Source organism: Bidens hawaiensis, unplaced genomic scaffold (assembly GCF_021521415.1).
Source record: "Bidens hawaiensis isolate Kalapana, Puna unplaced genomic scaffold, B.hawaiensis_p1.1 tig00034324_1, whole genome shotgun sequence".
NCBI classification, from domain to species: Eukaryota; Viridiplantae; Streptophyta; class Magnoliopsida; order Asterales; family Asteraceae; genus Bidens; species Bidens hawaiensis.
Window position 1 is genome coordinate 99,709 of NW_027495944.1, and position 25,825 is coordinate 125,533.

Below are 25,825 nucleotides of genomic sequence, written 5' to 3' on the forward strand. Positions count from 1 at the left end.
TTAGATCAATTACTTTGTGTTCTTGATTATTTTATGATTGATGTCATGATAGGGTCATAGGAATAATATTGTCAAATAAACCTAAGTGTGCTGCTAACCTAAATCTGTAAAATGCTAGGTTATTGATAGATCTTTATTATTTAATCTTGCTAGATTTAGTTATTCGTAAGGAGTCCGTCTAAGGTTGATTATTTATTATTGTCTATTAAATCAATTAAATATTTTGAATTGCCTTTGATTTCCGCGCTGTAAGGTATGATTTCGTTATAAAGGAACTAGATCATATTTAATTAGGTGACCTTAAGGGAACTTGATTTTTAGTACTGGTGTGCGTTAAAACTTGTTAGAAACCCATAGGTGTCTCTTGAGAAGGGTCAGGGGTCCTGTTCGGGTTTTCTTTTAAATAAATATTTTATGATTCCGGTTCCATAACAAAACATTTTTCCAATTAATTGATAACTGAAACTTTGGGGATTCTAGCCTAGGTGGTTTTTCATCGTCATCTTATTTCAAATCACTTTAATTGTCTTTTGTTTATTTCATTTGTTTTTTCTTAATTAGTTTAAAATTAGTTTTCAGTAAAAAAAACCCCATTAAAATAATAACAATTAAATAGTCGTGTCAGTCAGTCGAGTCTAATTAGTTAATTTACGTAATTTAAAGAGTCTCGTGGGTTCGATATCCGGACTTACTTAGCTTTACTAGAGTCGATCAGTATACTTGCTGGTTAGTAGTTTAGTCGAGTTTTAGAGAGTCTAGAGTATTACTTAGTGTTTATTTTTAGTTAATTTAGTTAATAATTATTAAACTACTTTTAGCACATCAAGTTTTTGGCGCCGTTGCCGGGGACTCTTGGCGATTGCGTTATTAGATTTGACTAGACTTGCTTGTTATATACGTGCTATTTGGTTTATTTATTGCTTTGAGTCGTAGGTGTCTAATTTTAAGTGTTAGTTATTTTATTCTATTTTCAGTTTTTTTATTTTTGAGTCATTTATTAGAGTCTACCAATTGTGTTTTGGGTGTTTTTCAGGTACATGCCACATCTTCGTTCACAAGGACCGCCGTTGAATTGTTTTGGACCTACTCCGTTGAAGTCCGAGGCAAGTTCGTCTGAAAAGCAACCGATCACCATAGATACTTCACTGAAATCATCACCCACAAATTCACCCACAAATTCACCACCACCAAGTCTCAGACCCGTTCCAATGGCCGAGAATAACCGCACCGTGTACCAGCAAGCTTTTGAAGGGTTCCATGGAGATCACTCACCCATTGTCGCTCCCGACATTGATAACCCTAACTCGTGGCAGATCCCATCCTATGTCATGAACAACATCACCAATCACCACCAGTTCCATGGCCGTGAAGATGAAGATGCACCGGCACACATCAACCATCTGACCCGTGTGTTCAAAACGTTCAATCTGCAAGGTGCTAATGTGGATGCGATCTTCTTTCACTTGTTCCCGTTTACACTTTCAGGTCGTGCCGCCACTTGGCTCGATTTGCAAACTGCTGGAACGTTCACCACATGGGAGGCGCTTTGCAATGCATTCCTCAAGAAGTACTTTCCACCTGCTAAGGCCTCTCGCCTCCGTGATCAGATCCACTCCTTTCACATGGAGCCGGATGAGGCGTATTACCAAGCTTGGGAGCGTTTTCAGAATTTGCTTTCCCGTTGTTCACAACATGGGCTCACCCCTTGGGCCTTTGTTAAGAAGTTTTACAATGGGCTTACTTATGAGGCTCAAGCGAGGTTTAACACAGCTGCTGGGGGTAATTTGATGGACAAGAAGAATGTGACCGGGTGTAATGAGCTGTTTGAAAGTTTCGCGTAGTCTGAGTATGCGAAGAAGCCACGAGGCGGGAATTCAAATCCCGCCACTAGTACACCCTCATCTGCTCGAGGTGTACACCAGGTTAATTTGGATACTGGTATGGCTGCTGCTTTGGAGAATCTCACCCGAGAGATAAAAAAGCTAAAGACTAAGGTGGATAAGTGTGAGATGTGTAGAGGTGGTCATGGTACGCTGGATTGTCCGTTGATGAATAATCAAGATGTGGATTTTGTAGCTGGTCAGAACAGGTTCCCTAATGCTTACAATAACAACAATCAGAACTAGAACAGCTACAAGAATCAGAATCAAGGGCAAGGTAACTCGAATTGGCATCCGGCTGGTGGGCCACATGGTTTCCAAGCTTCCTATAACCGAAATCAGGGACAGTACAACAACAACGAAGGTTCCAATGGTCAAAGTTCGAATAATGTGTCGGGTCTGAGTAAGAAGTTGGACGTGATAATGCAGCATATGGTTACTAGAGATCAAGCCACTCAAAAGACCATTGCCGAGCATGATCTGCTTTTCAAGAATCAACAATCAGCTATGCTCGACATGCAAAGGACCATTGATGATATTGCCCGACAATTGAATAAGAGACCCCGGGGATAATTTTCAGGTTCTACTCGGCAGAATCCGGCCGCTCAAATAAAAGCAATCACTTCTTGTAGTGGCAGGGTTTTGGGTCCCGAGGTAAGAGGGAATGAGGTTGAAGTGGAAGATGAGGAGGTTATGGATGAAGAAATCGAGATGGAAGTACCGGGTAAAGTGCAGAACACAGCACCAGTTGCACCACCAGTTGTGAAGAAGCCGGTTGAAGTCCGGCCATCACCTTTGATTGACCATGCTCGTATCCCATATCCCGCTCGAGCGAAACACCAGAAATATACGCGGGAGTATGGGCACTTTCTTGATATGTTCCGTCAGTTAAAGATTAACCTCCCGTTCATTGAAGCCCTCCAACACATGCCGAAGTACGTGAAGTTTCTGAAGGACCTGTTAAAGAGAAAAGATAGGTTGGGGGAGGTGTCATCGATTCCCCTCATGGGAGATTGTTCAGCGGTAGTGTTGAACCGCATACCCGAGAAGTTGTCAGATCCGGGTGTGTTTACAATTCCAGTTTTGTTTGGTAGTGATGCGATGAGCCATGCATTGGCTGATTTGGGTGCAAGTATAAATTTAATGCCGTATTCTTTGTACGAGAAGTTGGAGTTAGGCGAGCTTACACCGAATCGCATGTCCTTGTCGTTGGCCGATCGTTCGGTTAAATATCCGCGGGGTATTATTGAAAATTCGCTAGTAAAAGTGGACAAGTTTGTGTTCCCGGTTGATTTTGTGGTGCTTGACATGGAGGCCGACGAGAAGGTTCCCATTATTCTTGGTCGTCCGTTCTTACGTACCGCAAAGGCGCTTATCAATGTGTATGATGGGAAGATCACGCTTCGAGTTGGTGATGAGAATGTTACTTATGATGTCACACGGTCGATGAAGCATCCGAGTGATCAAGATGATTTCAGTGGTCCATGCCACTCGGTTTATTTTATTAACTCTTTTATTGCAGGTATTGATAGCTGTTTCGATTACATTTGTGGTGCGGATCTCCTGGGGAGTAATGGTTTGGTAGATGTGATGATTTGGGTGAGGATGAGTCGTGTGAGAACGATTCGTCTTGTGATGAGTTGGCTGAGATTTCGGGTTTGCCCAAGATGATAGAGGTGAATGAGATTAGTTGTGAGCGTGAGGCAGGTTCTGAGGAGAAACCTGCTCCGTTGGAGTTGAAAGTACTCCCGTTACATTTGGAGTATGCATATCTTGATGAGGGCTCAAACATGCCCGTTATTGTGTCATCCAAGCTGACAGAAGAACATAAGTCAAAGTTGATAGACGTGTTGAAGCTACACAAGGGGGCGGTTGCATGGAGACTTTCCGATATTCAAGGCATTAGCCCCGCTTATTGCACACACCGGATTCTAATGGAGGATGAGTACAAACCGGTGGTGCAACCGCAAAGACGTCTCAATCCGAATATGCAAGAAGTTGTGAAGAAGGAGGTATTGAAGTTGATGGATGCCGGGATGATTTACCAGATTTCTGATTCTCCATGGGTGAGTCCGAATCAAGTTGTTCCGAAGAAAGGAGGTATGACTGTGGTGATGAATGAGAAGAATGAGCTTATCCCCTCGCGTACGGTTACCGGCTGGAGAGTATGTATTAACTATCGGCGGTTGAATGATGCCACCCGAAAGGACCACTTCCCGTTGCCGTTTATTGATCAGATGTTGGAGCGTTTGGCAGGTCAGCAGTTTTATTGTTTTCTTGACGGTTTTTCGGGTTACTTTCAAATTCCCATTGCACCGGAAGACCAAGATAAGACGACTTTTACATGTCCCTATGGCACATTTGCATATCGTCGCATGCCGATTGGACTATGTAACGCTCCGGCCACCTTTCAGCGTTGTATGGTGGCCATCTTTCAGGATATGATAGAGACGTCCATGGAGGTGTTTATGGACGATTTTTCGATTTACGGTAATTCTTTCGATCATTGTTTGGCTAATCTTGAGAAGATGCTGAAGAGGTGTATTGATACAAAGTTGATGTTGAATTGGGAAAACGCCATTTTATGGTGACGGAAGAGATCGTGTTGGGTCATAAGATCTCGAGAGATGGTATTGAGGTGGATCGAGCGAAGATTGATACTATAAGTAGGCTTCCTCCACCGACGAATGTGAAGGCGATTAGGAGTTTCTTGGGTCATGCGGGATTCTATCGGCGATTTATCAAAGACTTTTCAAAAATTACCCGCCCGATGACCCGACTCCTCGAGAAAGATGTGCCTTTTGTTTTTGATGATGAGTGTGTGAAGGCGTTTACGTTTTTGAAAGAAAAGCTCGTAAGTGTTTCCATTCTTTGTTCTCCCGATTGGAGCTTGCCGTTGAGCTCATGTGTGATGATAGTGACTATGCGGTTGGAGCGGTTTTGGGGCAAAGGCGAGATAAATATTTTCACCCCATCTATTAAGCTAGCAAGACGTTTAATGATGCCCAAGAGAACTACACCACCACCGAGAAGGAGCTTTTAGCTGTTGTGTTCGCATTTGACAAGTTCCTTTCATACCTCGTGCTTTCGAAGACCACCATTTTTACCGATCATGCAGCCTTGCGCTTCCTCTTCCAGAAGAAAGACGCGAAGCCTCGTCTTATACGGTAGATTCTTCTACTTTCCGAGTTTAACATCGAGATCAAAGATAAGAGGGGTGCGGAAAACGTAGCGGCCGATCATTTATCCTGTTTAGAGGACCCGAGGAGAGAAGAGTTGCGTGAGGAGGAGATTGGAGATGCATTCCCTCACGAGTAGATTGATTTTGTTGCGGCTGAAAAGCAAGGTATGTCATGGTTCACTGATTTTGCTAATTATTTGGCTAATGGTTTTATTTTGGAGGCTATGACTACGCAACAAAAGAGGAAATTCTTCTGGGATGTGAATAATTATGTGTGGGATGACCCGTTCTTGTTTAAGGTTGGTGGTGATCGGATTTTGAGGAGATGTGTGACGAAAGAGGAAGGTTAGGATATTCTCAAGCATGTTCATTAAGGGTTGACTGGATGTCATCATGGTGCGCATGCTACCGCGCAGAAGGTGTTTGATAGTGGGTTCTATTGGCCGACAGTTGTGAAAGATGCTGAAGAGTTTGTGAAGCTTTGTGATGCATACCAAAGAACAGGTAATATTTTGTCCAAGAATGAGATGCCTCAAAACCCCAAACAAATTCTTGAAATTTTTGATGTTTGGGGCATCGACTTTATGGGACCGTTTCCAATGTCGAATGGTAATAAGTATATTTTGGTGGCGATTGATTATGTGTCGAAGTGGGTGGAAGCCAAAGCATTGGCCACGAACGATGAACGAGTTGTTGTGAAGTTCCTTAAGAAGTTGTTTACTCGTTTCGGTACTCCGAGAGCTATTATTAGTGATCGGGGAACCCATTTTTGTAATACCGTCATGGAGAAAGCGTTAGCTCGTTATGGGGTTACTCATCGTACCTCTACTGCTTATCACCCTCAAATGAATGGTTAAGTCGAGAATGCAAATCGAGGGGTGAAGAGGATTTTGGATAAGACGGTTGGGGCTAGTCGGAAGGATTGGTCGGAGAAGTTAGATGATGCGTTGTGGGCATTCCGAACCGCATACAAGACTTCGTTGGGTCTACACCGTTTATGCTTGTTTATGGTAAGCCTTGTCATTTGCCGATTGAGTTGGAGCATCGTGCGTACTGGGCATTGAAGACGGTAAATGTCGATCTTACCGAAGCCGCAAGGAACAGATATTTTCAGATTCATGAGTTGGAAGAGCTTCGGGATGCGGCATATTCTCGATCGTTGAACATCAAAGAAAAGACGAAAGCTCTACGTGATAGACGGTTGAAAGGCGGAAATGAGTTCAAGAATGGCGATAAGGTATTGTTATTTAACTCTCGTTTGAAGTGGTTTGCAGGAAAGTTGAGATCGAAGTGGACGGGACAGTATTTGGTGAAAGAAGTTTTCCCGTATGGAGTGGTAGAGTTGGAGAATCCGGATAATGGAACATCTTGGAAGGTGAACGGTCATCGCTTAAAGCACTATGTTGGAGGACCGGAGGAATCAATCGAGATGAAGGAAACTCCTTTCGATCCGTCACAGTAAATTGTCACACGTGATTCTTGAGTGAATACTCAAGTGTAGAGTTTGTACATTCTTTCCTTTTTAATATTATTTTATTTTTAATTTTCTTTGAGTCACTAACGTAGTTTTTTGTAGTTTTTCTTTATTTTTAAGTTTTTGTAAGTTTTGAAGGAAGATAGAGAGAAGATCCCCTTGAAGTCTAATGCAACATTCAAGTGTGGGGATGGAGCAGCAGGAGCCGTATACTTTTCTGATTATTTATTTGTTGTTTTTAATCCATAATTATTAGTTTGATTGGTTGGTCCGGTTCCATACTTTGAATAATTAATATCTATCATGTCGATAAGATGAATTTTTAGATATTGTTTGTATTGTTGTCGTTTCCATTCGTGTATGAGAGAAAGGAGCTACTGGTTGTGGAGCACGTTCGGAAATGGAGGGAATGTATGGAAGAAGACTTTAGCGTCATACTTTACTCTCATATTACCAGCTAAGGCTTGTCCTTTTTACTTTGTTTTTGTGTTTTAGTTTTTATTTTTTAGCTTTGTTTTGTTTTTATTTATTTTTTGTATTTTTAGGTTTCATTTTGTTTTAAATTATTTTGAGTCGTGTTTTCGTTCCTGTATTGAGGACAATGCAAATTTGAAGTGTGGGGATGGGAATACATATGTTTTTTTTCGTTTTAGTTTTTTCGTTTTAGTTTTTAATTATAAAAATAAAAAAATAAAAAAAATTGAAAAAGTTTTGAAAAAGGTCCATTGATATTGTTATCTTTTTGTGCATAAGTGGGAGATGAGGATACTTATCGGGAATCGGTTTTTCAAACTACTAATAATAAGATATAATTAAAGAACACGCACTTAACTTGGGATGTGCCGGTAGGCTCAGCCTTGAGAATGAAAGAGCAGTTTGATAGTCGGTTTTTAACGATAAAAATATGATTTTTAGTGGGAAACATGTTAAGTCTATATAAAATACGAGATGAAAGGTCGGCTATACTCAAGCCTCATTTTTAGTTTAATTGTAGAAATTATGAATTTTATAGAAATCTGAATACGCTATCATACGATGCTTGGGTAGGTTTAAACGTTAGAGTATATCGTGTAGCCTGTGATATAAACTTAAAATCTTGCACTTCTAGTTGTAGTGGTTAACACTTCATAGGCGTATGGTTTTGTAGCCTTAAATCCTGTATTGATGGGATGTCTCGGGTTCGGAGACCACGGGTCTTTTTACGGTTGTTCATCTGGGTATCTTCGGATATTTAAATAAATAAAACCTTTAAGCATAAACCCGCAGTTTACTGCCACTACACTCACTTACATCAATTACAGTTAAGTAAAATCTTGATGATCCAGTGATCATCCCGCTGTTAGTCATACGTGGTCCTCTTACTTGCGTCCCATACCATTAAGAACAGGATCAACTAGAGACACGACGTATGTAAACCGACAGATGGAAACTTGTAAAATCACGTGTGGTAATGGGTCTGGGGTATTGCTTGATAACGGGGGTATGTCATGTAGTGGGGAACACTAGCTAGTCAGTCGAATAATTGAACTTTAATCGTATCTAATGGCTGCTTGGTATACTTTGATGTTTAAATTTATGTGGATAAACAATATCCTTGATCGTCTTAGCTATTCATGAAAAATGTGCGACAATGTTTTTAATCTGCTATTATGAGGTATAAGTCAAGTTGGGGTGGTTTGATCCGGTAAAATCTAAAATAAAAACGGGTCTTGACTGTGGGTTCCACTAGATTATATAATAATAATAATAATAATAATAATAATAATAATAATAATAATAATAGTAATAGATGGATCTTACTTGTCCCGGTAAAGACAATGGCATGGGTTTAAGTGGACAACAATATCGGTGATCGCAGTTTTTGCGTTGTTCTAAATTTTAAGATAACCTTTATGTTTGTAAGACTGTATTTCTCCGATTCTGATCCCATTGCAAAAAAAAAAAAAAAAAAAAAAAAAAAAAAAAAAAAGCTGTTTCAGGGGCGAAAAAAGGTTCAAGTGTGGGATATTTGTTTTTTCTAAATTAGTTTAAAATTAGTTTTCAGTAAAAAAAACCCATTAAAATAATAATAATTAAATAGTCGTGTCAGTCAGTCGAGTCTAATTAGTTAATTTACGTAATTTAAAGAGTCTCGTGGGTTCGATATCCGGACTTACTTAGTTTTACTAGAGTCGATCGGTTCACTTGCCGGTTAGTAGTTTAGTCAAGTTTTAGAAAGTCTAGAGTATTACTTAGTGTTTATTTTTAGTTAATTTAGTTAATAATTATTAAACTACTTTTAGCACATCAGTACCACTGGTACGACTGACCTGTCTTGGTCAAAGAAGTCAGCGTAATAGCTATCACTTTCACCGTCAGGGGGAATGATAGGTTCTGGACAGCCTGCCTTTCTCATCTCTTCATAGAAAGATTCCATCATCTTTTTGAATGTCGACATCTATAAGGATTAGAATGATAAGGGATAGGAAAGAATACCAGCCTATCTTATCCCTATATAATAATATAATAAAATATTGAAACTTATCTCTGATCAAAGCTTAGGTATACTTATATACCTAACTCGCTAAGATCGATGGCTCTGATACCAATCTGTCACACCCCCGCCGACGGCGGACACGCGAGGACGTGATGACGTCATGGATCGTAGTCACTGTTTAAAACGATCAAACTCTAATGGTTTGTTTTAATAAAAGTTTTAATATACATCGCAAACCTTGTCCCAAAAGATTACATCGCACTTGTTTCAAAATAATTTACAAACCATAAGTCTTAGATAACGATAAGTTTCACAAAAATATAGAGTTTTTAAAATATGGCCTACATCCTATAGGCTATAAGATGAAAACTCCCAAAATGCATCCTAGTGCGTGTGACTCCATATATGTTTCCAATGCTTCAATTACCTGAGAATGCATGTATAAAAAGTCAACAAAATTGTTGGTGAGTTTCACATGTTTATATGACATCTAAAATATGTGCTTCAACGAGTCGACCGACATTGTCTTATGTAGACAAATCCTCAAATAGTTACCATGAGCTCTATGATCAAGACCTAACAGCGTTTCTATGAGCGCCCCCCTTAATGTTCTAATGCGAAAACATCGAAGTCATCTGTTGGACAAATATCACCCGCTAGACCTCCAATCTAAGTTAGTGCGACTAACCACGGGTGGGGTGTGTTAATCCCGAATAGTACTATTCACATTGGCCACGTCTACAATAGTTAATGATCATAGATTCTAGGGGACTTTGGTGCATTATTGTTTCCAACCCATGTAACAAAATGAGACTGCGAATCTACTCATTTCCGAACATGTGTTTCTCCATGCATTCTCCCCCAAGAGTTTCAAAACAGTTTAATTAAAAAGGGGCCGTGAGACTCACCTGATTCTTAAATGCGCTAGATATTATATAAGTCCAAGTCTCTTCCTACTAGTTCCCTATAATGAGCAAGAACAATTTAGGTATAATGTTTCGTTTCCGGTACCTAAGTGTTTCATGATCGCGTTTCACCCAACTAGTTAGACTGGTTTCATTTGTGTGTCATTTTAATAAACGTGATTCGACGACCCATTGGTAATAAGTCTCATGACTCTTATTTATATAAACTTTGTATTAATGTTTAAAATATCGTTTTTGTCTCATCACACTACGTCGAGTTTTTATATCCGGCATGTTCGCTTTTAACGTTAACAATATATGCTCTCATTATATACATACATATATATATATATATACACATACTAGTAGGTGTGCCGCGCGTTGCAGCGGGGACAATGGGGATTCAATCGATATGAGCTTGGTTTGCGATGTGACGGTGATGCATCGAGGATTCAATCAGTAACTATTTAGTTCCTTATTCTACCATAGCAATATATTTACATGTAATTCAACATAATTCCAAAATCTAAGTTATATAGTGCAGATATTACTTCATTTCTTGTCCATTATTTCCTTTAAAGCAATCACCAATTTTTTTTTAACATCTGTTAATTATATTTGTTGTCATACAAACTATGGGAGCATGTTGCAATTGGTAGAGGATGCTTGTTTTTCTCAAATATGGATTGCAACTTCATGTAACAAGTTAGTCTTAAGTCATCACTATCATTTTTGTATCCTAAACCAATAACAATGTAAAATCTCTAGTTACCGACTTCGCCACGATGCCAAAAACAACACCAAATGCCATTTTCGTATTAACAACACACAGAAGTACTTGTCAACGCTTAAACATCGGTTTCTTTTCATTATCATCAATAGACCATTGACCACGAGAAAACCTCCTAAAAGTTTCTAGAAGCTTGAGCAGGATTAATGATGGATCATACTGTTGCCAATTAATTAACAGCAGTGACCACATTAGCACTTGGAGGTCTCATGTTTTGTCGTTATTGAACACACATAGATATAGTCTTCGTACAAGATATTCACAATTTAGAACATAGTCCACCATCTTCCCAAACTTCCTTTTATCATTAAGCAATGGTTGCGCCTGCTAAAAAAGGTTAAATATTAGTTTCAGTGGATATTTTCTTTTAAATTGTCAAATAGGTAACAAGTTTTGTATTTTGTTTAAGTCATTTAGTTTAACCACATGAAAGTATACACACAATGCGATAATATGAAAATAGCATAGTAATGAAAAGCGTGGCGCTTTGGCTCCTAGGCGCAAATGTAGAGGCGAGGCGTTCATTTGGCGTCCACTTTGACTGAAGTCACAAATGTAGAGGCGAGGCGTTCATTTGGCGCCTACTTTGACTGAAGTCGCAAATATAGGAGAAAAATCTGCAACTGAATATTTTTTTTGTATTTCCCTTGATTTTATTTGATCTATCTTTTAAAACAATTTACCTAAATTTATGGGATTAACAAAATTAACTCTATTAATGCTCTTTATAATGAATGAATTTAGAGGTTAGTAATCTTTATTTATTTTTAAATTTTTGTTTCCGATTATGCTGTTAATTTAGTTAAGATTATGAAGATGCATGAAGAAGATGCTTTGTTTTAACCTGCTTGCTAAAGTTATATTTATTACTTTATGAACTTTTTGATTTCGAGTATGAACAATTTGGTTATTTTGGATTTTCATATGATTGTGATAACTATTGTTGAGGATTAAGCTTTTGAAATGATTTAGCATTTGAATAAACTGCTATTTGTCATTATAGATTTTGTTTGCGACTTTTTATATTTAAGTGTGCTTTTTTTTCTTAGGCTCACGCTTTATTGACGCTTAGCGCCTAGAAGATTCATATGTGCCTTAAGTGCGCTTATCGCATTTAATAACTATGGAAAATAGAACAATGATGTAACTTGGTTATGATTATTTACTATTATTATTATTATTATTATTTTCAAGAAAGAAATTATTAAGGGTGTGGGCATTAAATGAACACTGCAAGTTTTTTGTAATCAAGTTATAATACATAAAAATTAATCCTTGAGGCTTGATTAAAAAAAAAGAAAAAAAAAACGTGATCTTAACTCATGTATCTACAAGGATCAAATGGGTATCTTGAAGGTGGCAATGAGTCGGGCGATTCATGGCGGGTCTTCGGGCTCGAGTACGGGTAAATATGCAACCCAACTAACCCATTTGGTGTTCTGGACCTGATGTATAGCACTCTTGTTCTTTCCAATCGAGTCGTTTCCTGTTGGCCCGGCAACCTGGAAAAAGGGTAAAATAGTCATTAGTAAAATTAAACAAAAGTTTTAACAAACACCCATTATATATAGAAACCACAAGCGTCTACCGTTGTCTTCATTTTGTCGTGTAAATACTCCAACCCTCTCGTTGTACAAGCTGCAATATTAACCTGACAAAAGGTAAAGTCATCATTTTAAAAATTACCAAAACATTTAGCAAGCACCATTATAGAAACCATAAGCGTTTAACAGGTTTCAAAATTAGTAAATATTTTATTTGATCCTAAAACAAACTGTTTGTGTATTTTATTCGATAAGAAATAAAAGTGAAGTATGTATATTTTATTAGCATTCCGATCGAGTAGTTCTGTAGGCCCGATGACTTGGCCAAAGGGTAAAATTGTCATATTAAAAAAACTAACAAAACTTGTAACAAACATTCATTCGTCTTCCAATCAAGCCTTTTCCCATAGGGCCAGTGACCTAGCAGAAGGGTAAAATTGCCATTCGAAGAAATTTGGCATAACTTTTAACATGCATCCATTTGTTCGTGTTTTTATCAATCCGTTTTCTATTAAGCCAATTACATGGCAAAAGAGTAAATTGTCATGTTTAAAAATTCAACAAAACTCATAAAAATTCTATTAAGACGTGTTCCAATCAAGCTGTTTTCTTTGGGCCTGGTGACCTGGTAAAAATGTAAAACTGTATTTTAAAAAAAATTTTAAAAAAACTTTAAACAAACATCCATTAGTGTTCCAATTAAGCCATTTTCTTTGAGCCCAATAAGAACATATAACACCACATTCATGAAGTCAACTTTCCTTACTTTGGTTTTGTTGGTTATTCTTTATCAAAATTTGCATTCGTATAAAATGACCAATGATTTGGGCAGGGTAAAAAGAATGAGAACGAACAGATTACATACCCAGTTCAGTGTCTCTATCAAATCCACATTGAATCGCAAATCCGTGATGTGAGTCCAGTGCATATCTTCCAACATCTATAAAAAACTGGAAAAAAAAACTTTCGAAAGTAAATAGTTATTACACTTTATAGAGTAATCTTGTTTACCAGTATAGCCACACCAGTGACGAGGAATTCACTCAGGATTAACGACTTGACATAAATAAAGCGTTTGAGATGGAAAACTTTGGAAGCCTTTAAGAGATATATAACTCCACCTAAAATATTTAATAATATTTTGTTAAAATTAGACCTACAGAAGGCACTTAAATTAACTTATATTGAAGTTAGCTTTTGTTAATAAAAAAATCCAACAAACAATTGCATTGATCTTACAAAATGTCTTTCTTTTTAACTGAACAACTAAACCAGAAATATATACTAATCTAAACCCGACAAGCAAAAATCAAAAACAAAGAGGGGCCCATTTTCAGGTTTTTGCTCAATTTTAAACAGATTAATGGATGCATCATATCTATCAAAATAGTTATCAATTCATTTTATAAAAACCTTCTCTTATTATTCTCACCAAAGTAATGAAAAAGGGATGAAACATTTTGACAAAACTTGTACCCATAACAAAGCAATAAGTGAGCCCCCCTCGCAAGAACCCCAAATTATTCCTTGTTTTTATCTGTAATTCAAACGGAATTAATATATAAATAAATAATAAAAGTGCAATGGGTAAAAAAAAATAGGAAGCAATTGTGTACCAAATGAAGTCAACAATTTATTTTCTTTTTCTTAGTGGCTAAGATACGGAAATTTACATAAAGAAGGAATGCCCTCCACGTTTCAGTATGACATATCTACAATCCACATCTCTTCCACATATGTTTAATCTTTGAAGTTTGGAGTTCAAGATATACTTCATTCTTTTCCTTTATTTATTATTTTTTTTTTTCTTCACTGTAAAAGATTTGTATTAGAGAACTTACAATTATCATATTATTTGTATGGAAAAATGTATTCGTCGTCTAATATTGTTTGAATAAAATTTAAGGCGTTCAATTAATTATCTATTTATTGTTTTTATTTATTATTTTATCGTGTTTTGCGGGTATCTCAATATCAAATGCCATAACTGTAATAATATTTAAAACTATCAATTGGCCTAATTTGCATTGACATGATGATATTCAAATCTGAAAAATAATCTCTTATTCTTAAAATTAAATAATGATTTTCATACAAATATTCTTACCAGTACACATTAAATTTATCGGCAATCCTCTCTTAACAGATTCTAAAATTTCACGGAATAATTTTCAGAATTAACTACCTTTTCTGTTTCATCAAAATTAAGCCGTTGGTAGAATGAAACTGGTAATCATCAATTAGAAGCACTAATCAGGAATTAAATCAACGGAAAAATGAATAATCAAGTAAACAAAACCAAATAATCAGTTGAATTGAAATGAGGATCTCATATAGCAGTTGAAACAAAGAACTGAAATCAAACCACTTCAAGCAAACATGTAACGTAGATCTTCAAACATTAGCAATTAGCAAATCTAGATCCTCAATGCCCCCAATACATGATTCAATTTCCAAAAATTAAACCCTAACTCAAAATTCAGACAACAAAATGAACAGCTTTCAAACAGGATGAAATATGTGCTGTAATGGAGAAAAACTTGGGGATTATGTGCATTTGCAGACGAACGGAGAATCGAGGATTCGATTATGAATGAAGTTGAAATCAAATTGAAGATGAAATAATAGTTTAATTATTGGGATAACTACCTCACCTATAATGATTGATTGCCTCGCCTCAGTTGAAAGGTTGACGGTTTCAGTTAGCCCTCTGGTAAATCATGGATGGTGTGACGATGTCTTGAACGATTGTCAATGTAACATTCGTTAAATTTTCAAACCCGTAAATTCAGCCCGTTTAAATTTTCAGATCTTATTTTAATTTCTTAACTCGATCGTGAACCTTATTTTACGTATTTTATACTTTAATCAAAGTCAAGGGTTTAAAATTGTCAATTTTTAAAGTTTATGCGAAAACTTGTTCTTTGCGTAATCGCACGATCATATTTAATAAAGTTCTCATTCATCATCCATATTATTATTACTGAGTCATAAATTATTCATTTCAAGTTATTAACATTGTTTTCATATGTGCAAATTCTTGAATATATATTCATTTCATTATTTACATGTGTAATCGTTAACTTGGCACGTTGAACCGGGCATGTATAGATAAATATTTTAACATGTAACATAAATAATTATGGTCATCTTAAATTAATTTGTAACATAAGTATTTTACTTGGCATCTTTTATTAATAGAAAAAACATATTTCTAGCATATTCCAAACACAACTTCCTCCCTAAAACTTACCTATTTAGCCCCCCCCCCCCCCCCCCCTCCTTATAATCACAACTATAAATACCCTGTATTTTTATCTTATTTCCTTTGCTCATTCATCTATTCTTCTCTCCCAACGTTCCTCCAAGTAAGGTTTTAATTTATGTTCTTCATATTACCTTTGTTTGTTTTTTGTTTCCTCTTATTTATTTTTTTTTGTTTATCATGGTTTTAAAACCATCATATAATCATTTTAAGGATCCCACATAATCTGTACACCATGGTGTGTGTTTTGGAGGAGATAAAGAACTAAAGGTTAGAAGATAATCTTCAATTGTCACACCTTAACAAAGTTCTTACGTTCCTTGTAACTTTATGTTTTAAATTGATTTTTCTTGATAAAATAACCACAAGGGTTTGATGATACATCTTCTTTATATGATGCATTCATTACCCCATTAATGGTTTATAATTTATTTTTATCAAAAAATCATTTCAAAATATCAAGGACATTACTAATTGTAATGATTCATAATTGACAGAATTTTTAGCCAACAAAGGTTGAGCTATAACTTTGTCATAATAAATTGAAATGGTGCAAGACCAAAGCCTATGACTAACTTAATTGAGTTTTGGTTCTAATGACATTTTATTTGTATTTTAATTCATTTGTATAACTCTATAGTAGTCAAATTAAAATCAGTGCGCAGGTCTGTACCCGTGGCAGTTTTAGCCTATCTCGGGTCTGAATCTGACCAAACTTTCTAAATGAAAGTTGTTCCTAACACATTGATTTAGTTTACTAGAGATCTTTATAATTTTTGAGAATTGTTTCATATTTTGTTAATAATTTATCTATTCTGTGACCGCAAGCTGCCCAATTCTGTTTTCATCTTTTTTTTTTCCTTTTTCTTGTACAAGTTATCATATCATCATACTATTATAATTCTTAGTTAATTATTCGTCAAACATAAACTAAAACTAGGCTTATTACTTTTGTTTAGTGCTTATACGTTAGGACATTCACACGCTTAATCAAAATCTTAATATTTCAACCCACCAAATTCAATGTGAGTTTGTATACCCTTTTTATCTTTCTTATATTTTGGGGGTAACATGTATACCATATGTACTATTCGAGTTTTATTACCACATCTGTTTAAAATACAATTCAATTTATGTTCATGTGTGATTATTGCATATTCTATTACTATCCTCTATGTGCTTAAGTGTTTATTTTATGGTTTAGTGGTTTGGTCTCATCCTCATCTATTCTCATTTTGTATGATCAACATTTGCCTAAGTACGTTGATTTTGTATCAATGGGAACAGGACCACATCTATTTAATTGCTTACATATTTATAAGATTTGTAATGCTTATCGTTTCATATGAATTATGAATTTATCTATATATATATATATACTAGTCAGAAACCCACACAATGCAACGGCGACACTTATTTACAACACGATACTCGTTTTTTTTAGTTTGTCAATCCCCTCGCAATATATTGTTGAATACTTAATAATATTTGCTTTGAGCTAAAGGAACATTAAATAAGCTAAAGGAACATTTTATTTCACGATACTCAGCTTGTCTTCCTATTTCCATCTAAATGAGCAAAAGGAGCATTAAATAATGTTGATGTCTGCCACATTTCCTTTTTATGAAGTTGGCCCATTTACACGATCCGTTTCTCACATTTGCTTTGCTAGTCCTTGCATCGCGTTCCCGGTTTCTGTTGAAATAAAATAACTTTTTCCATTCGCTCGGCGGGTATCTGAAACATAAACATTTTTCAAAATCAAATTGCAAATCTTTGATAACTTATGTCTTCCATGAAATAACTAATGTAAAATTATTTAATAAGCATACATAGAGGTGGACAACAAAACCGGTTCCTGGAACCGGTTCGGTGGAACCGAACCGGAACCGAACCGGTTCCTACCCGTTTTTCGTAGGAACCGGTTCGGTTCCGTTTCAACCCGACGATCCGGGACCGGTTTGACATTTTTGGAGGTGGACCGGGTAGGAACCGGAACCGAACCGGAACCGGTTCGACCGGAACCGGTTCGGAACCGGTTCTAGCCGTTGGAGTAGTTCTAGCCGTTGGGAAACGGTTTTATGGCCGTTTTTTGACCGTTGGGGTCAAAAATGGCCGTTTTTTGGCTCCCCAAACACCCCACTACTAGTATAAATAGGTATTTGGTGTAATGGGTTCATCACAACACTCAAAACGCAAACCCGAACGCAAAAAAATACAAAAAAACGCTATTACAACGTTCTGAGTTCTCTAATATCTTGTTTTCTCTTCTTCTATATTCATATTTGTTGTTATGGCTGCCTCACAATCATCGGTTGGTCAAGGTTCCACCGCCGGACCAAGTTTCGTTCGTATTGTACCTCATAATCGTAATCAAGAGATTTGGTGCAATTGGGATTTGGTTGAATTGAGTGACCATTCATTGAAGGCTCGGTGCAAGTTTTGTGGGATTTATTTAAACCCACTTTCGAATTCAAATTTGAAGAAACACATCGAAAGACCGTATTGCAGGGCGTTGAAACAGAACGTCGAGTCGCAACAAACGCAAATGGATAGTGAAGGCGGAATATTTACATACCAAATTGATCGAGTTCAAGATCGTATGGCGAAGTTTGTGATTCAAGAAGCTTTGCCGTTTAGCCACTTCGACAACCCTCGCTTAACCGCCATGATTCGAGATACGCTTCAACCACAATACACTCACGTAAGTCGTCATACTCTTAAACGTTATTGTTTAAAATTGTGGAAGAAGGCCAAAGAGGTACTAATTGCATATTTTGAAAATATAAATACGGGAATAAACTTAACTAGTGATGTTTGGTCGGCTCCACATGGTCTACCCGAATCTTATCTTTGTGTCACCGCTCATTGGGTAGACCCGTCATCGTGGGAAATGATGAAACGCACCATTGCTTTCGAACTCTTTGAGTATCCACATACGGGAGATAATTTGTTTGAAATTTTAGATTATGTTATAAAAACTTATAAACTAGAAAATAAAATATTTTCAATTGCATTTGATAACGCGTCGAATAATACATCGGCGGTTGATAAATTAAAATTAAAATATACGCCGATTTGCAATGGTGTATTTTTTCACTCAAGGTGTGTTGCACATATCATTAATTTAATCGTGCAAGACGGACTTGCTTCGGATGAGGTTACATCGGTTATAAACGATTTTAGAGTAATGCTACATGAAGTTTTTAAGAAAAGTAAAAAAAGACAAATGGATTATAGAAAATTTTGTAAAGATACGGGAAGAAAAGCTTTGGGAGCTCATTGGGATGTACCTCATCGATGGAATTCCACTTGCATAATGTTTCAAAGTGCTTTGAAACAAAGAGAAACTTTACAAATGTTTCATTCTAGTCTTGCCGAGAATGATTTGGCAATCCCCTTTTCAAATGAGAAATGGGAAATTATCAATGACTTATCGACTTTTCTTGAAGTTTTTAAAACATCAACTACGAAACTATCGGGAACGTATTATCCGACAAGTCCCTTGGTTCTTTCGGAGTTATTTTTAATCGTTAACAATCTTAAAGAATTTGAAAATAAAAGTCCAATGTTTTCAAACATCATATTACCAATGAAGTTTAAATTAAAAAAATACTTTCTTGAATTGCCACCGATTTTTACTTGCGCCGCCGCTTTAAACCCAATGTTAAATGTTACGGGGGTTGAATGTGTGATAGACGAAATTTTTTCAGCCTTAGATATGCATGAAGTTGACCCAAACTTTTCAACAGAGGCAAAAAATGATTTTAACTTGAATTTTAAATTTATGTATGACTTTTATATAAATAAATATGGGTCAAACATACACATGCCTACGCCGGGGGGGTCTTCATCAAGTTCAAGTGCTACTAGAGTACGAGACCCCATGATTAGCCTTATGAACACCGTTCGCAACGTAACGGCTAAAAAACAAAGGGGTAACACCCCTTCAAGCGAACTAGGAAGGTATAGTGCATATGATTTCTCTACCGGTTTATCCGAAGAGGAATATGGCACTTTTGATGTTTTGGCTTGGTGGAAGGTAAAGGAAACCGAGTTTCCGATTCTTGCCACCATGGCCCGTGATTTACTAACCGCCCAAGCTTCTACGGTAGCTTCGGAATCTAATATCGGTGAGAAGAACAAGACTGAATTCGGAGTCGATGGAGATGTGCATTTGCTTGAAGGATCACTTGAACTCAATCGATCGTGTTCAACACGTAACCACTCTGGAAGACGAAACACCACTTGATGTTCGAGTGCACGACGAACAAGAAGGCGTTTCTACAAGTAATTCTGATGAATAAGTCGCCACTCAATAATTACGACGAACAAGAAGGCTTTTCTAGAAATAATATGTCACAACTTTATATTTATAAGTTTAATGTTTTGTTAGTTTGTTTTTGAATATTTTAAAACATGTAACCTTTTTTTTTTAACTTCTTAAAGTAAATAAAATGAATTTTATGTTAATTGTTTTTTTTATTTAACATGTTATACAAATACGAATCATATAACACCGCTCTTGATTATAATTCAGCATTTGACTTGCGTAAGCCAAAAGACTATAATACATAGCAAACTCAACAAATGTAACACGATACAGATTTAAGTTCACCATTACACGATACACGATACAGACTAATCAATTCAAACACGATGACACTCATAGCATTAAGTTCAATATGTTGTTTACCATTGCTCTGTGGGTGAACAACAAAAGTAGCATGAGCCTCTTCAGAAATCAAAAGAACACAAATCATCACCTACACAAGCAGCGGAAACGAAAAACGAAAAAAAAAATAATATTTTACACTGTAACCGGTTGGAACCGGTTACAGTGTAAGAACCGGTTTAGGAACCGGTCAGAACCGGTTCCACCGGTTCCGGGTCCGAGGGTTGGGGAACCGGTTCGGTTCCCTAACCGGTTCGACCATGGAACCGGTTTAAACAGTGATGTTGACTAATGGAACCGGTTCTGAACCGGTTCCGGTTCCTTTGACCAACCCGATTTGATCACCAAAAAGCATACATAATAATCGATATAAGAATATTCAAATCTTTCAGAAATTTAGTCAAATACGTTGACTCAATAATAGCTGCTAAATGCTGGTTTGACCTTCCAAAAGTCAAACAGTCCCAACACCTAAGAGACCTGAAATGAAGTTAACCAACAATACACCAATTTTCCAAAATGCGTCTGATGTGAAACCGAATCTGTTTATACCAAGATTACCATAATATGCAGATTCACTTTTCAAGTATTCACAAAATATCCTTCTATTTTGACCGCTTCAATACTATTATAGGTTCTAAGTTTTTTATTTTTTTTGTATATAGCTACGGGATTTTTTTACCATTTTACCAGATAAAGTTAGATTATTAATACTAACAGTTTGGCTTGCAGTTTGATTTAAAATCCGTCAAAAACTCAAAATCGGATCATGAACACCCATTGTATCTTAATATGTTTGGGGTTTTGCACTTGACGTTTGTTAGAATGTTTATGCTAACTTTTTAAAAAATGACAGTTTGACCATTTTAGCTAATTGCAAAAAACTATGCTAAAAAAATGAGTATACGAATGGTGCTTGACCCCAAATGTTACAAAAGTAAACCTGAGACCATCTATAATTGCTAAAACGGCAAAACTGTGTATACGCCTTTCATAGTCAACCTACACAAGATTTCAAAAGTTGGCAGGTCAAATGGGTCGAATGACAGGTCAGATCAAGTAATTCGTAATCATATGCTTAACTCAGAAATTACTTCATCACCTACATTAAATCGGGTCAAATTGCCACATTTCCAAGATGAAGCACAAACGCCATAAATCTAAACGTTACATACTTCAAAAGATCCAGACTTGCCTTCGATTTTTTCAGTATCCAACATCTAAAAAACAAGTTAGACTAATATCCAGGGGTAATATGGGAATGCATAACTTTTTATTCGTTTATCCGCTGCTACAGCTTCTTGAATCGTTTACAGACCAACCAACTCAGCTCGCTTAACAAGCTGAAATGTTGATCTAAAGCTCGCACATAAAAAAGTTCAAGTCCACTTGATTATTTTTTATAAAAACTATTTATTTTATTACACATTGATGTATATCAAGAATAATATTTTTATCATACATAATTAAAAAACTTCCATTTTATTATTTATACGTATTAATATTTGAGTTACCTTATAATTTATATATATTAAAATTGTGATTCAAAAAGTATTAATATTTTGCTTTTAGTTAAATCCATCATTAACTGCATCATAAAATAGGTCAGCCTGAACCGATTTTTCCTACATACCCGCTCTGACCCGTTACCCAGTTGGCCAACTCGACCCGAACCTATTTTGTACAGAACCCGTTTTGACACGAGCCAAATTGAATATATTTTTAATAAGCCTGTTCTGACCTGAAAGTTGAAACCGCTCTGACCCATTACCAAACCTGACCGAAGCTGCTTTAAAGCACCTTGTGACCTTAATCCATAACAGATTTTTAGGAAAAAATAACTGGTTTGCAGTTAACAGTATAATATTTAATAACACAGTAAATTAAGCATCTTAAACTATTAAATTGTAACAGTAATGACTTTTAAAAGGCACCTTGAATGGCTCATTTTGTCTATGTAATCCTTTTAGACTACTTTTATTCCCAACCCAACCCAACCCAACCCAACTTCTTAATAAAAAATTAATTTCTCTCTCTTCCACCTACACAACCTAACCAACCCAGCTTTTCATTTTTATTCACAATCCAACCCAAATCAATTATTTTAATACATATATCTTATTAGCTTTTAATTTATTCTATAAAATTTAGTAAAATTAATAAAAATATTTATTTTTTAAACAATATTATTTAAGTATAAAAATCATTAAAAAAGATAATATCAAAATTCTATTAAAAAAACCTTGAATTTTTACAACTATTAAAAAAACAAAATTTTATATATAATAATATTAAAAAATACATATTTTTAAAAGTGCTCCGTTTCTAATAAAAATGATATCGAAATATTCATAAAAATAAACTAAACAAGACTATGTTTTTAGATTTTTGAAATAAGTCAAATAATATAAATTATTAAATAAAACTCAAATTATATAAAAAACAAATTGTTGGAAAGAAAAAAACAAAAGAATATTTAATTAAAATATGGGTTGTGACCTAGGTTGGGGTTGCAACCCGGGTTGTAATGTGAACATGATTTAATCTTTTTATTTATTTCTCAAATATTGTCATGACCTCCTAAGAGGTCACCAATAAAAGTAGTCTTAAGCCTCCTATTGCATCCTGATATCATAATACATGAAAAACATAAGTTGTATAAGAATCTCTTTGAACAAAATCTGGTAGCATGAAAACACAGATTTTAAAGCAAGACGACAAAAGAACATAAAAACACACATTATAACAATTGCTGGATATATTCTGCCAAGAAAATTTAGCATTGAGTTGTATTTTAAATATATAAAATCACAAATAGTCCTATTTACCAAAATGCTTGAGCATGAGGCTAACGGCAGGGCAAATATAATGTGATATACGAAGTATTATTCCATACTAAACATTTCACCATTTGTTATAAACATGAGCAATAAATCAATTAGCACAAACAACAATTTCAACAGCACAAAATCACAAATGCTAACTCAATTCCAATTTAATAACATACGCATAAACGACAACTTCAAAATCAAACAGATAGTCAAAATAGTTAGTGTTCGGTTTAAATGTTCGGTTAAAGTTAAATGAACGACCAAGATCACGTTTCATTTCTTAACGAACAACAACTGTCTTCTAAGTGTTCGGTTAAATTAAAACGAACAAACATGAACTCATTCGTTTTCTTAACAAACGAACACGTTTATTTGCTTAACGGACGAATACAAAAACGTTTATTTTCTTAGCATGCGTACATGAACACGCTTGTACTTTTAACAAACGAACACGAGCACATTTATTTTCTTAATAAACAAACACGAACACCTTTATTTTCTTAACGAACAAACACGAACAAGAAATTTCATTCGTTAAGTGTTTGTTCGATTAACAGTTAACAAACAATCTAGTAAGAAAACAATTTGTAATTTTTATATATTTGGTACCTCCTAAAAAAGAGATTGATTTTGAACTTTCTGCCACACTAAAGGGATCATTTTGTTAATTTACTCTTTAACAAATCTTATGAAAGTTAAATCACCTGAACGAAGGCTTTACAGGAGCCCATAAGAAGTTTTCCTTAAGGTTCCAAAGGACGTATTAACCAATGCTTATATCCTCAATGAGAGTCCTTTATATTGAAAAATAAGTAAAAAATATGTCCGCATAGTGGTCAAACATTGATCAACATTAGTCAAACACCCCTTAAACTGTCAATAACTTAATAATGGTGTACACTTACTTTAGCACATGCTTTCTGGAGAACTAAACGATCGATTCGACCCGCATCGCTGGCACTCAAAACCTTAACAAAAAGTGGAACAGTTGTGGCATTTAAACGCAACAAAAGCAATGCAGGTTGAATGAACATTATCCCCCAAAATCCTCAAGCAAGAAACCCAAAAAATTAACGACATTCAGAACCTTAGTCAAAGTAAATACTCGCAAGTAAATTTGAGAGTAAATATAATTAAGAAAGCAGTTTCAAACCTTCTTGTTGATATATGTACATCAAAGCCTCCATGCATACATCACTCTCTTATTCTCTGACCGAATCCCAAAACATAAAAAGAACAAAATGTCATAAATCCTAGAACAAAACTCAAGATCATGCATAATGCATTATGTTCAGAAACAGAAATAAGCTGACAAAAACTATTTCATTAGCTTTTACCTAACACGGTACCATTCGGTGGAATCACAAACACATCTACAACACGAGCAATGTACTCATCAGTTTGCCAAGCATCAATCCTATAACTTCCATATAAACTCTAGCTAGCCCTACATATCACAACTGAAACATCATCAACCCTAATGCAACACTCAAACTTATCAGCACGCTTGTGACCAAGAATTTCAGCAACTCTATTTGAAGTAACCTGTTGACAAGATGACTAATGATCATATATAGTGTTGGTGAAAAATGATAAAGTTACCTCCATTGGAATTCATATTGCTTTGAGTGCCACTGCCAGTTTGTCATACAACCAATGGAAAGTGATCATTTAACTTCCCTTCTGCTACTTCTTGTGCAGCTTCCATTATTGCTAAGAAGATGATGATATTATGTGCAAATAAATGCTTTGAAAATGCAAAAACCTTAGCAACACACTTTTTGAGGATTCCAAAAGAACGAATGATAGGTTCTGGTATTTTTTCATGGTTGCCTCCAATTTCAATATTCTGTAAAGATCTTTGTGTTTGAGCACCCCATGACCCGAAAGTTGAGAGAACCAATAACTGAAATAAAACATATGCAAGTGATTTATTTAAAAGAATTTCATCACCCCCAAACACAAATTAGTTTAACATGTTATAGATAAACATATTGCCGAAGAGAAAAGCTTGATCTAAAGGGTAGCAACTCCTAAAACACCCATCAACACATGATTTAGAGTAAAGGTCCAACTAACAGTATAAGGAAGATAAAAAAAAAAAACACTACCTTATCAGATGGGACTTAAATCTGTCGAAGCGTGTCTCTCTCCTCTCTAACAGTGGTAGAAAGGTGTCTCCATCGCGTCGTAAATCAAAGCTAATCTGCAAAAGAGACTGTTACACCAAATATCTAACTTTAACGGTCAAAACATCCAAGAATCATGAATCTATTAAAAATCAGAGGTTAAAAACGACATATACCTGCTATGGCTGTCTTCGATCCGACCTCCGAGCAGCTTCAATCGGGTCCCTTTGAACACTAATTATACCTTCAAAACACAGGTATAGTTCAGTTTCATTCTATTATCATCATTTCGAACATAATCAAACCAGTAAGCATACCTCTTGAGTCTTGATCGGAACCCTAGGTAGACAGTTCTTCACTCTTTCTCGAATATAGCCCAAACCACATGTACCATTTGAATTTTGGATGTTCCGCGTGTTTTCAGCCTAGGGGTTTCAGCTGTTAAAAGAATGATGCTAATTCATATTGTACCTCAGTTTTTTAGTGAATTACCATATTGTCCTTTCTATGTGTATTTTAATATACTATAGATATCTATCTATAATATATATAAACGAAAACCTAAAAATCCTATGTGTTGCGATATGGTCGCTCCCCTCTTTTATGAAAGCCACCAAATTTCTTGATTTTTAAATGGTGGCATCTCATTGATTTAACCCAAATTCATGGGTATGG

General features: G+C 35.7%; 1 protein-coding gene across 1 annotated transcript; it reads left to right on the plus strand.

Annotated features, from left to right (window-relative positions):
* The first annotated feature begins 1,940 nt into the window (after positions 1-1,940).
* Positions 1,941-6,523, plus strand: LOC143586115 (uncharacterized). Its single transcript, XM_077067729.1, has 5 exons — positions 1,941-2,079; positions 2,461-3,154; positions 3,466-3,835; positions 3,929-4,045; positions 6,077-6,523. The coding sequence occupies exons 1-5, from the start codon at positions 1,941-1,943 to the stop codon at positions 6,521-6,523; spliced, it is 1,767 nt and encodes a 588-aa protein (XP_076923844.1).
* Positions 6,524-25,825: the final 19,302 nt, after the last annotated feature.

Excerpts from the sequence above, each read along its gene's own strand:
- LOC143586115 (XM_077067729.1), top strand. The coding sequence starts at position 1,941 with ATGGCTGCTGCTTTGGAGAATCTCACCCGAGAGATAAAAAAGCTAAAG. Across the intron at positions 2,080-2,460 it reads AGATGTGGATTTTGTAGCTG|GTTCTACTCGGCAGAATCCG; the intron begins GTCAGAACAGGT and ends GATAATTTTCAG. Across the intron at positions 3,836-3,928 it reads TGGAGGATGAGTACAAACCG|ATTTCTGATTCTCCATGGGT; the intron begins GTGGTGCAACCG and ends ATGATTTACCAG.